The following is a 13,636-nucleotide window of genomic DNA, read 5'->3' on the forward strand; positions in this document are numbered from 1 at the left end:
AAAAATACTTTTTGGTATATGTTAGTATTTTGTCGGTATATTTTTATACAAAATCAATATCAGGTATTGTCATGCCCTTATATTGTATGGTATATTTGCAATGTAGTAATATATCGATATACCAAATCTACATTTCGGTATATTTTATTGAGAATGATGAGCGGATATCTCCCAGTTAAGCACACTCGATACTGTAGCTTTCTTGCTTGTTGTCTGGCTGTGGCAGTGGCAACTGCTTAGTGCTTGCTACTTACTGCCACCTGCCAGGACAACAGCAATCCGGTTTCATTTTCAAGCTGCCTTTGAGTGAGTCAGCAGCAAAAGCACAGACTGACTGACTAACTGTCTGTCTGACTGATTGACTGACTGACTAAATGTTCAACTCTTTCTCTCTCTCTCGCTCTCTGTCTGTCTGTGTGTCGCTTTCTCTGTGTGTGGCGTTTAGCCACTAACCACCACGCTGCTGTTCACTTTGTGCTGTCATGTGTGACGCGTGGTTAAAAATTTGATATCCTTGAGTGCATAGACGACAACAACAACAACAAGAGCCTGAGGTGTGAGAACTTGCTTTAGTCTCTCATTAAATGTGAGTAATTTTCATGAAGAAAGTTTCTTTCCACCGCCTGCCACACAAATTGACTTCTTGTCTCCACAAACAAAAAAATTGATTTCTATTATCCATCCGAAGCAGAGAGAGCATTCATTTCATTTGCCATTTCCATTTGCTGATTTCCCTTTATGCAATTTCATTGTGATTGCCACTTTTATTGTTGGTTGCCTACGCATAAATATTTCTATGAATATTTGTACTTCATTTTGCGCTTTTTCTTTTAAAGCTCGGCCAACTTTTTTCATACATTCTCATTACTCTTCTTGCATTCAACTAACTCTATCTTATGCTTTGGCGTATTAGTTGAAGTTACATTTTTATTACATCAATTTACAGGGTATTTTTGCAGTTCATCATCACTTGCACACGCAATTGTTGATTGATATGTTTGCGGTTGGCATTATTAAAAAACAGCAAGAAAAAAAAGTACTCGTTGATGTCTTCAATGTAATAAATTGCGAAATGGCAATCGAATTTCTCCACATTATTATTATTGTTATTATTTCCCCCACTTTTGCTGGTTGCTCTTATCTCGCGTTCGCTCGGATTGCGTATACGCAGCGTATGCATATGCAATACAATGATTTTAACGCGCATATTCATTTCATTTATCCGCTGTTGCCACTTCAGTTCCTGTCGCCCATCATGTGCAAATGTGATATGTGTGCACTCTGATAAAGGGAACAGAACAACGAATTTCTGTCTAATTTCGCTCCTTTTCTGCAATTCTGAAAACGATTTATATGCGTTGCACGTTGCTACGTTGGCCAGCCAACCAGCCAACCAGCCAGCCAGCCAAAAATGTTTGCCAACCAACGCAAAAGAGTACAGCCGGGTACAACAACTGCAGGTAATATCATGGAGGTAAACCCCGGCAGCAAATAAATAATATTTCGCTTCGTTGCGGCTGTGAAAGTTCTTTTTTTTTTTGCTGCTCGTGTCTGAGCCTTGAGCTACCTTCCTCTCCGTCACTGTCTCTGTCTCTCCCTCGCTGTCTCACTCTCTGCTTGCGCCACTTCCTCTGCCACTTTATGTTGCTTCACTCGTTGTTGTCCTGTTCGGTTTTTATGGGCAAATGCAGTGGCATGTTTCGCATAGCGTGTGCAACATAAATTCACTTACCTGTCACACACACACACACACAGACAGACAAGTTGGGAGGGGGAGTAAAGAGGGGGAGTTGCGTTGCAGGTGTGCGACACATGAGGCTTAAACGGCCGACGTTTTTGTGTAAAATAAGCGATTTCAGACGATTGCCACAAAAATTGCGTTGGCAGCGCGTATTACGCGAGTGTCAACCTAAAGTGGCGCCACCTTCTGGCCTTTTAACGTATTTACCACCTGCCTCACACACACACACACACACACATACACATGTTTTACTCTCATTTCAATATCCGTTCTTTGTTGTCTTCGAGTGTCATTTTAATTGAAGCTTTGCTTAAGCTGCTGTCGTCACATCTTTTCTGCTAACACATTGCATTATTCCCAGCTTAAAAAACGTTTAGTTGTGCTTTAAAAACAATTGAAACAGAATTAAGCAATTGCGGTATTATTATTAAATATACCAAAATTAATAAAATAAAAATATACTGAAATATACCAAAATGTGGATTTGGTATGCATACTATAAAAATAGACACGACTGTACCTGTTACCCATTTTCAAGAAAACATAACAAATTAATATACCAAAAATAATACTGGAATATGCCGAAGTGTGTATATGTACATATATATATGTACATATATATGTACATATTTAAGATATACCAAAATATATACCAAAAATGGTGAAATATACTGAAATGTGTTTTTGGCCTGTATACTACAATACTTATAGTATGGCATATGGTATGGTATACCTCCTACCCGTTTCTAAGACAATATACAAAAAAATACTGAATTGTGTATATACATATAGGTATATACTATTAATAAAAACATAGCTATACCTTCCGCCTACTTTCCAAAAAATATACCAAATCAACATACCAAGAATACTGAATTACTAAAGAGTGTATTTCGTCTTCATACCTGCTATCCATTTTCAAGAAAATATACTGAATTAAAATATAAAAAAAACACTAAAAAGTATGTTTGACATATCGATATACTACTACACTAAAAATGTACAATAAATGGAGTTTCTAAGTAAAATTAAAGTGCCAACAAAAAGCACAAATTTAAGGCAAACCAAATGCATTTAGTGGCACACAAAAACTTACAGTAATTAATTGTTATTTTCTATAAACCGAACTGCATTAGGAAGCTCGATGTCATGTTGCTTTCGTATCCAGCTGCTTTTCGTTTATTTGCAGTATTTCAATTACACATTTCCTCAGCTATGCAGAAAGTGTTTGGCATTTCCTCTCGTTGCACGTAATTGTTGGTGTATCAATTCGCATTGACACTTCATTATTGGCGGCAATTGGAAATGCATTGGTAAATGTGTAATGAAATCAACTATGCGATTAAAATAATTGCACACGCTTTGTGCTGTCACAGCGATTGCTTTCAACATTTTAGCCGCAAACAAGCGGAAAAATGTTGAAGAGCGAGCGAGAGAGAAAGAGAGAAAAAATCACAATACAAATGTTGAGGAAATAACGAACAACACGAACAACAAACAGCTAACGACAATGATGCCAAAACAACAATTGCAACGTGTCAAAGCGGCGTATGTACAACGCATATTAGTTAAGTACAGAGAAGGAAAAAGCGAGTGAGCATATGCGGCGTATACGTAACGTGCGTCGAACAATATGGCAAATATCCGGTTTTCACACGCACAGCGCAAACAGAATACACACACCCATGTACACACACTCACACACACAGACACTGAGACACACTCAACATTGTGTTAGATATAAATATCCTTAGCTGCAGCAGTAAATGGAGCCTAACAGCAGACGCAGCTCTTTGGAGCTCTTGTCCTCGTCCTTTGTCGACATCTTTGCAGCATTGTTGTTGCCTGGCATTGAAGGATGTTGCAAGCATCTTCCATATTTGTGCAACGAACTAGAGACGAAAGAGGCAACGACGATGACAAATCACTTGCTGTTCTTGTTGTTGTTGATGATGTTGCTCGGTGTCAAACAGTTGCGGTCAATTAATGCACATCGATGTGGGCTTCGCCACATTCGCATTCACATTCGCATTCACACTCGTATTCGTATTCGCATTCATATAGTAGTTGGTGTCGAGCAACTAATGGAACTCGGCCTGACGTCACACACTGCAACAGTTATTCTTTGTGGTCAGCAAATGATTGAATATCCTTGCCACTTGACTGCCACATCTATCATCGTGCTGTAAGCTCGTGTCTAACCCATGCAAGCATCTCGCATTTAACGACGAGTGCAGCCCATAATTATGACATTTCATTTGCCAGTGTTAATACTTTAAACTCTAGACTCGTAAATACCCTAACAAGAAATTGAAACGTTTCTATAGAGTTGCCTTAAATTTGTAATATTTTTAAAGAAAAGTGTTGCGCTTTAATGCATATATTCTTAGTGTCTTCTTTCTTTCTAATTCTTGACGATTTTTAACTTTGATTTATCTTATACTAATTAAAATTCACAAATTTCACAAAATTTCATTAAAACTTCAAATAAAATAGAGACGTTGTAAGGCTTCGTATCTTTATTTCATATATCAAAGTTTGAAGACCTCGCTAATAATCTAAACTGTAAATTATTTCAGCTACAAGAACTTTTAACTAGATTTCTTGAACAATTCTTTAACTTTGCCATTTTTATAGTTCGGACAAATTGTTAATTGGAGCTTTGCTTGAACTACTGTCGTCACATATTTTCTGCTAACACATTTCGGTATATTTTAGAATTTGGTATATTAATTTAGGCATATTTTATAATACTGCACTTTGTTACTTGTTTCAATTGTTTTTAAAGCACAACTAAACAGTGCATATATCTAATATAGCTATGGATATACCTGCTACCCATTTCCATGAAAATATACCAAATTAATATACCAAAAAATACTGAAATACTACGAAATGTGAATGTCGTCTGTATACTATAAATATAAACATAGCTATACCGCTACCATTTTTCACGAAAATATACCAAATGAGCATACCGAAATATACCGAAAAGTATATAAAATACTATTTCAAGGTTTGTTTTCAGTAGTTCAAAAATATACCCTTTTATCCTTCACTTGTACAGGGTATAATTGCAAATCCCTTTGCACGTATTAGCAAATTCGAATCAAAATTCATTGAGGCGACCAACTAGAAAGCGCAGTTCAATCGAAATTGGTGAAAAGCGTGTCTATCTCGCTCTCCCTCTTTGTATATCTCTCTCTCTCTCTCTTCCTCTCTATCTTGCTGTTAATTGATCGGTTGTAAAGCTAGTGATTAGTACGTCAAAGCAGTTGCGGCTTTTGCGGCAACTCGCCACCATCTAGGGCTGGTAAATTTTTGGGATTGAAAACTAATTAGCAACAAGCCGCAGGAACAGCGAATGCTAATGCAGCTGTGAGCTGCAATCGTTGTGGCAGAAGTAAAAAGTAAAGAGATAGAGAAAGCGAGAGAGACAGAGAGAAGCGGATGTAAATACACTTCGATTAACGCTAAATTAGCTGCTGCAACAAAAGCCAAATGCTGTTCCCGATGACGATGACAACGTCGAGGTTGAACATGACGACAAAGCAAGTTGAGCATGAGGGTTGAGTGATGACTGATGGGGAATAAGGGATAGGGGATAGGGGGCTGGAGGGTGGCACTTATCTTACTAACTTTGCTGTGCATTGTCAGCGTCCAATGGCAGCCAATGCATTTGGCGATACTCTGGCGATGATTCACAATACAAAAGATGCAGCAGCCCAGTCGACGTCGACGACAGCGCAACAACAAAAAAAATGAGTAGAGGAAAATGTTGTGGGTAGCGATAAATAGATGTATAGGCAATGCCTCTCTCTCTCTCTCTCTCTCTCTCTCTCTCTCGCTCTCTATCTCGCTTTGTCTCGCACTCTCGGGCACTTGTGTGTCTCTAGCAAGCTGACAAAACAAGTCCCTGACCCCAAAAAGTAGGCAACAAAAAGCGCTGACTGCTTTGTCAGCAATTCAACATGACTCCCACACACTCTTTCCTCCTCCCTCTTCACACTCACTCTCTCTCACTCTGGCATCTGCTATGCTAATAACCAATATTTTAGAGCCAAGCGCCGCCGTCTGCCGTACAAAATTGTCGCCGCCAACAACAACAACAAGAAAAACATTCTTTGCAGATAAATAAAATCATGAATCATGGCCAAGAGAATTTGGACAACTAGCTAGGCAATGGAATCGAAAAACTTCCGATTACCAGAGAGAGCATTCATTTAACTGGATAATTGAATAGAAATGCTTGGGAAAAACCCCCCGGAAAAAAGAGGAAAGGCAACGAAAAACAAAAAACAAAAAAACAAACTTCTTACCAAAACTTTTTACTTGCGATTGGGATAGGTAATCGATCAATTATCGAGTACAAGCAAATGATTTCAATGGAAAAAAAACATGAGTGTAGTGTCAGGTTTTTCTTCCTGTGTTCTTTTTTTTTTTGTTTTGACCCCAACTGAAGACAATGCAAACTTTTCGGGGACCAGGACTTTAAGGACTTTGCAGCATGATTCATAAATGCAATTAGATTTCGAAATTTCGCTTAAACAAAGAAATTGCAGAGACAACTTAAACAAAGAAATCTCTTTTAAAAAAAAATAAACACAATTTGCAATGAATATAAAAACTGAATATGCTAATAATAATCTAAATAAATATTCATAGAGGATAGAAATAGACTTACCTTGTGACAAAAGCTCATGCGCTTTGTGTTTAGACAAAAGTTCACTTTTGGCTGCGATGTATATTTGATTTTTTTGGTATGGATGATGATTGTTAAATTGGTATTTGTTTGTTTTTTGTTTTTGATATTTTTTTTTGTTTTGTTTTGTTTTGGTTTTGTGTGTTTTGTGTTGTGTTTATTATTAGAGAGAATTTGAAGAAGTTAAGATTAGAAACACTTTAGAGAATTTTTATGTTTATTTTTGGTTTTTTTTTATATTTGTGTTTTCTTTTTGTATATATATTTTTTTTTCTGTATTTTTTAAACGTCTCTGGTTGGCGCTTTAGTTAGTTTTGGTCTCTTTTGGTTTTATACAATAAAATTGAACTGGTAAACATAACGAACGAGCGAACGAACGAACGAACGAGCGAATGAACGAACGAACGCATCAAACGTGGAAACTACGGAAACGGAATACGAGAATACGAGAATAGTACGATTAGAACAATTAGGGAACTTTAAATTTGTCGACTAATTATGTACTCTTGATTGACTGATTGATTGATTGGGCATCAATTAGTTGTTTTTTTTTTTCATTTCTTTATTATCAATTTTGTGGTATGATCAAAAAGCATTCGCAAAAATAATATAATGTTGCGGGAGAATGTTGGATTAATTTGCATGCTAAATTGTTGGTGTTGTATGTCTGGGAGGCAAGGCAAGCATTGGAATTATTTACAGATTTGAATGAATGTAGTTTTATTTTTTTTTTCGAACTGATTATCAAGCCAATTAGAAGTAACTTTGTCTACGGGATTTTATGTACATGAAGGAGAAAGGACCATCATAACTGTGGTCCAACTTTTGCTAAGAACTGTTTGAGTTTAAGTTTTTTTGGCATTTCGAATTTTGTTTGTCAAATTTTGTTTGGTTTTTTTTTTTTTTTTTTTGTTTGCTTTTTCAATTTTCAAACAGTTGACGAAAAGTTTTGTTGCCGGAAGAAGTGAATAGAAAAAGTTGAAGAATTGTTTGGGGAAAATGCACATACACAAAGTAGTTATTACAATGATAGGACAAGGCTCTTGAAGAAAGTCACGAGTTGGATTTTTAGATTGATTTAATTTTTGGCAAACATTGAACGAGATACGAAAGAAAAAAAAAAAAAACAAAGAATGCCACTAGTTGGCCAACAAGTTGATAAGGTTGGGAAGGTTGAGGAACGGGAGTTTTTAGATGAACCACACTCTACACACTATTTAGTTTAAAAATGGAACGAACGAACATATGTACTTTTTGAAAGTAGTTGTAGTAGTAGTAGAAATAGTAGGAATAGTAATAGTAGTAGTTGTAGTTGTAGTAGTAGGAGGTGAAGTAGTAGTAAGTAAGTTACTAGTACTAAAGGTAGTAAAGAGTCGCTCACTTTTTATTGCAAATGGAGGAAGCGTTGGCAACATTTTGATAAACGTCGTGATAAATTTGGTAGATGTCTCTTATAAATTTTTGTTTGTTTGGTATGGATTGCAACTGGTTTCAACTGGTGCTCTTTTTTATTTTGGCTTTTGATGATTGGTGTTGTTATTGCATTTCGATTTTTCTTTTTGCTTCTTCGTTTTTAGTTATTACGCTAGTTGCTTACTTAGCCTATTTAGTAGTCGAAAGTGGTGGCAAATAGTGATAATATGGCGGTGGCGGTGACGGTGGCGGTGGCGGTGGTATTGGTGGTGGTGTTAATAGTAGTAGTAGTGGTGGTGGTGGTTGTGGTGGTGAACGGTGAGCGGTTGCGTTTAGCGGTGGTGGGTGCAACATTAGCGGGTTTTAAGCATAGATTTTGTTTTTGTTTATACGTTTGTTTTTGCAATTGTTTTTGTGTTCACTTTGCGCTGCAACTGTCAGCAGTCATGCAAGCGCCCAAAAATAACCGTTTCGCATTAAGTTGGGTTAGTTTGAATCGGTTAAGATTCATTGCATTTCGATTTCGATTACGATGTCGTTGTCGTTGTCGCTGTCGATTCTCTTTAATCCGTTTGATTCATGATTTCGTTTCGTTTTGTCGTTTCTTTCATTTGTATAGTATCCTTACTTTTTTTTATATGCACGACGAGCACGCGATGTCAAAGCGCAAAGAATGAAGAAAGAAGTGGAAGTGGAAGTTCTTGATAAAAGGGTGCAATGGCAAAAAGTTTAAACAAAATACTCCGCGAGTGCCAATGACACCAAGAGTTTTGGGTTCCGTTTCTTTTCGTTTCTTTTTGTTTTTGGTTTTTGGTTTTGATTGCGTTTTGTTATTTGTTTGTATGGCTGCCTCTTGGCCCCAGGGATGCCAGTCGGGGTTGTGCAAGTGTCTGCCAGGGGCGGACTAGCAAGGGCACCACACACACACACACACCGAGCGAAAGAGCGAAAGAGAGAGGGAGAGAGAAAGATAGTGAGCAAGCAGAAGGCGCGTGCGATGACGTCGACGGGGCGGCAAGTGGTTGAAGTTGAACGTGGCACAACGTGGCTAAATAAAATAATATAAATATCAAAAGGAAAACGAAAACGAAAACAACTAAGAAGCCGACTATCGAATGTTCTCGACTCCGAAATACCCGCTACCAATTGTATTGGTACAGGAATTCTGAAAATCTTTCTAATTTTGGACCTCATACAATGTTGTATTTGAAATTTGTAATCTTGTTGTTTGAATTAGAAGCGGTTTTAATCAAAATGTTTTTTCTATTTGATATGCCCAGTATTAAAGATTAAGTAGCTAACACTATTTCTATTGAAAAAAGATTTTAGATCTAAAAGAATAGCAAAGTGATTTTTAGAGAATGTAATTACGGCGATCGAAGATGATCAAGAATATAAATACTTCAATACTTTAAAAAACGCACTCTGCACTAAATTGTGAAACACTTCTACCCTCTGCATAGCGGGTATCAAACAACAACAATAAAACCAAAAAAAAAAGAAAGAAAAAAAACAACCCTCTGCGGCAAAGACAAACGCTGACTCAGCGACCGAGACTGCGACGGCGACGGCGACGGCAACGGCGACTGGAAACAGAGACTTTCTTTTTTGACGAGGGCGATGTTCGATATTTTGCACTTGCACAAAATCAAGAAGAAGATAAAGTTAAAGCAAGTGAACGATTAAACAGCTAAAACGACAAACGGTAAGCGGCAAATGGCAAACGGTAAAAGCTCTGCACAGAGTCAAACAACACGCAACTTGCGTGTTTTTCTTCCTCTTCTTCTACTTATGGTTGTTGTTGTTGTCGCTGTCTACGTTTTTTTTTTGTCTTTTACGAATTGACTTTCGTCATTTGTCGCTTGTGACACGTTGTTCTTCCTCCATTCCATTCATGATTTCATTTCACCGCCTTTGGCTGCTATCGCTCCAAACACAAACAACAACTACACTAGCGACTAGCAGCAATAACTACAACAACAAAAAAAGCAACAAAAATAATAAATCGCCACTCGCGCACCCCTCTCACTCACATTTGCTTCGCGACTTCACTTCGAGTTAGAGGAATCACAGTTACTTGTCTTTTCCTTTTTTTTCTTATTGCCTTTTGCCTTTGTCTTTAACTTAAACTTCACTTTTGCTTTGACTGCGGCTCCTTGTGCGTGTATGTGCGCCTTGTAAGTATGCGTGTGTATTTTATGTAGTATGCGTGTGTATGTGTGTGTGTGAATTTTATTTCGTTTTCTTTCTTTATTTGTGCTGCTGCTTCAGTTTTGTAAATTTACACCATGCTTCTTCTTGTCGTTATTGTTGTTGCCAGCGCGCGTTACACACACACACATATACTTACGCACATACTCGCACTCACATACAGACGCACGCATTCGCACACACACACAGTCAAGCAAGCAAGCATACGCACACACACACACACAGTAAGAGAGACACAGGAAAAAAATAATTGTGATATTTTTGCTGGTTATCGCTGCTGCTTACTTTGTTAGCAGGCTGATTTCTTTGCTCTTGCGCTTGTTAGGACCTTACAGCAACGCGTACGAGTCAGGACTAAACCTACAGGCGAATTGCCAATTGGATTTCAATTACACCCGCTATCGTAGCCGCTGTCGCTGCACAACGATGAACTCACGAGAGAGCGGACGACAGCCAAAGAGAGCAAGAGAGCGTAAGCTCCAATTGCAGAGAGTGCGTATTCAGAGCAAGCAAGAGAGAGACAGGGAGGTTTTCACGTTTGTTCCAGCTGTGAGTTTTATTTGATCTTTGTTGTTCTTGTTCTTGGGCGCCAGCATTTGAATTTCAATGAAATTTGAATTTAAAATTACCTACTTAATTATTCTGTTTGATGGCGGACTGTTAGCTAATTATTGTCTACAAATTATGAAAAATTCACTAGAATAAAATAACGCAAAAAGATGTTGCATACATTTTTGAAGCATTTTAAAAAGTCGAAATATTGTGACATTTATATTAATAAATTTTCAATTAATTTTTCAATTTTATAAATTACTTCAATGTTCTTGTTGAACTTTAAGCAATATGACTTATTAATTTGCTTAAAATCAATTTATTTCTGTGCACATTTTGAATTCTATTCTATTATTATGATAATTTAGCAACGATTGTAAAGTATATTTAAATTCGTCAATTCATATCTTATTTTTCGGCTTCAAAGGAATGTAATGTAGTTTGCTAGATTGCTCCCAAAACATATGATTGAGTGACTGAGAGAACTGCGCAACTGCCTAGAAATGTGCTCTCTCTTTTAGTTGGAAAGGAAAAGCTCAAAAACATGTGACACGAAATCAATGTTGGCAACGCTGTTCAGCACAAGCTCAACAAAATGTGGGTGCAGAAGAGTGAGAGCGAGTGCGAATCAACAACAAAACGATTTGTCCGCAATATTTTGACATTTCGAAGGGCAAAAGAGCGTCGTTACACGACTAACGAAGGCAGACACGAAGTGGACCGAGCCTGAGAGCAAGAGAGCGACAGCGAGAGAGCGAGTCAAAATAATAAATTTATAAAATGTCCGTTTGGCAACTGTGTGCGTAAGTGGGAGTATATGTGTGTTTGTGTGTGTGCGTGTATGAGAAGTACGTGTGTGTCAATATAAGTGCGAGCATTAGCCTAAGTGTGAGCGAGTCTGTGCGTGTGTGTTTAGGTCTGTGTATGAACGAACATCTCGAATCTGAGTCAAAGACATGTTGCTACGAAGCCATGTCGTCCTCGGCCTCCGTTTCTTCCCCTGCCCAACAACAACTGTTCTCAAGATATTGAAGCACACTTATGGGCGGCCTGCATTTATTTAATTAAATTTGCTGTGCGTGCAATTAAAGCCGCAACAATGGTCGCGCCTGCCGGCAATTGGACTACAAATCAAAGCTGCTGTTGCTGCCAATTGGCAACTGTCAATTGGCCCAAGAGGCGAGCACTTTATATAATAAGTACGCTTCCATAATGTCAATACAAAAGACGCACGCAAAGACACATACACACACACATACAGTTACTCACACACACTCACTCACACACATACACACACACGCTCACACATTCACAAGGCGAACACGCGCGCGTTTATGAACAGAGAAACTCGGTGTGGAAATTCAATTTGCTGACTCAATTTTAGCACGTTACGACAAAAAAACATATAAAAAAAAAACAACAAATAACACACACCAACAACAACAACGGCAACGTTGGCGACACAAAAAAAAAATGTGCAAAAAAAGCAAATGTTTGCTGGCACTATTTTGAATGAAAACACGCGTTATTTAATCGCGTCGTCAGCGCACGGACACTGTTCGATTTTAAATATATTTTTGTGTGAATTCCACATACAAAATGCTTTGAACGTTTTTTTTATATTTTTGTTGGGCGGAGAGGGGGAATTTCGTTGGTGCTCCAAATGCAGAGAACGCACTGAAACTGAAATGGAAACTGAAACTGAAGTCACGATGCCTTCGAACATTGCCAATGCGCGTTTAACCTCAAAACGATGCTCACGGCGACCGAGTGCGAAAGAGAGCCTTATTGAAGAGAGTGCAGTCGCTCTCGTGCTTTCTCTCTCACGCATGCGCCAAAGCTGCAGTTGTCATTGCCACCCTCAACAGTAGGTCAGGCTTAGTATTGCTCAGCTTGTGCGCTAGATGGCGCTAATAGTGCTTGCAAGTTGGGCAGAACTTTGAAAGCTACACAAAGCTTGCACAAGTTGTCCTGCTCTTGAAAGCTACGCTTATCGATCTAGTCTGTTTTCATGCAATAAAAGCTATCTATCATAAGGTAGACACTACATCATCTGACAGCAATTTAATGTCGATTAATTTAACATATATTCTAAATACTTAGTTGTTGTTATTAACTGTTTTGTAAACGGTACTTGTATATTTATGTTATGCATTATTGCACGGCTGTAAGCTTTTGCAACTTTTATTGGGCAATCTGGCATCATCGGTGATTACTGCAATGCTCAAATGCCAGTCTGGTTACTCTTGCTATAGTTTATCGGCAGGGCGTTGCCACTGACGGAAGAACAATCAAAAATCGAACTGTATAATAATCGAAAGCAGTATTTTTTGGAGTAAGTTTTCAGCTTGTTTAACATAATATAAAAAACTATCGAAAGCTACGTAATTTTAATAAAGTTCATTTATTTATACTATTTTAATACATTGTGTTATAAATTAATACTGTGTTAAAACAGTGTTGTTTATCGTTTATCGAAATGATTTGGTATTAACAGTAAATTTGTAGCAACTAACGAGTAACGAGTGCCGAACACGCACACTCACATTTTGTTTTCACAACACACCACACACACACACACACACACACATATTAGAGGCTATCGTGGGCAGTAAGCAGAGAAGGAATTTCAGCTTTCGAGCACTTTCAACCCCCAGCGAGCAAAAAAAAGCATTGCATATGTGCGAGGGGCGCCCAAAAAGCAACGAGTCCTGCGAATTTTGTGCGAACAACAGCAGCAGGCAGCAGGAGCAGGCGCAAAAGAGCGACATAGTCACTCGTCCCACCGCCGCGCCGCCCACATGCGATGCCAGCAGCGACGCGAGCAGCGCTGCCGCCCGAAACAACCACCCGCTACAGCGACAAAACACTGCGTGTGTCTCTGTATGTGTGGGCAGAGTGAAGTGGTGGGGTGGCGGCAGCTCAGCAGCTCGGCAGCATCGAGCAAAACACAACAAACCGTAAAGCATTCGCGATGCGTCGCTGCCGACGCCGCTGCGCTACTGCGCTCTGCTAGC

At 38.5% G+C, this 13,636-nt stretch overlaps 2 protein-coding genes across 2 annotated transcripts in view; one reads left to right on the plus strand and one right to left on the minus strand.

The window, feature by feature from the left end:
* Positions 1 to 9,077, minus strand: part of LOC133847443 (uncharacterized) — a 109,118-nt gene extending 100,041 nt beyond the window's left edge. The window contains 1 exon segment of the mRNA XM_062282482.1: positions 6,426 to 9,077. The gene's annotated coding sequence lies outside the window, so the exon portion shown is untranslated.
* The window catches only part of LOC133847751 (uncharacterized), a 35,537-nt gene continuing 29,984 nt past the window's right edge, over positions 8,084 to 13,636 (plus strand). The window contains exon 1 of the mRNA XM_062282952.1: positions 8,084 to 8,197. Within this exon, the coding sequence (XP_062138936.1) occupies positions 8,084 to 8,197 (114 nt within the window). The remainder of the gene's footprint in view (positions 8,198 to 13,636) is intronic.

This window comes from Drosophila sulfurigaster, chromosome X, assembly GCF_023558435.1.
Source record: "Drosophila sulfurigaster albostrigata strain 15112-1811.04 chromosome X, ASM2355843v2, whole genome shotgun sequence".
Taxonomy (NCBI): Eukaryota; Metazoa; Arthropoda; class Insecta; order Diptera; family Drosophilidae; genus Drosophila; species Drosophila sulfurigaster.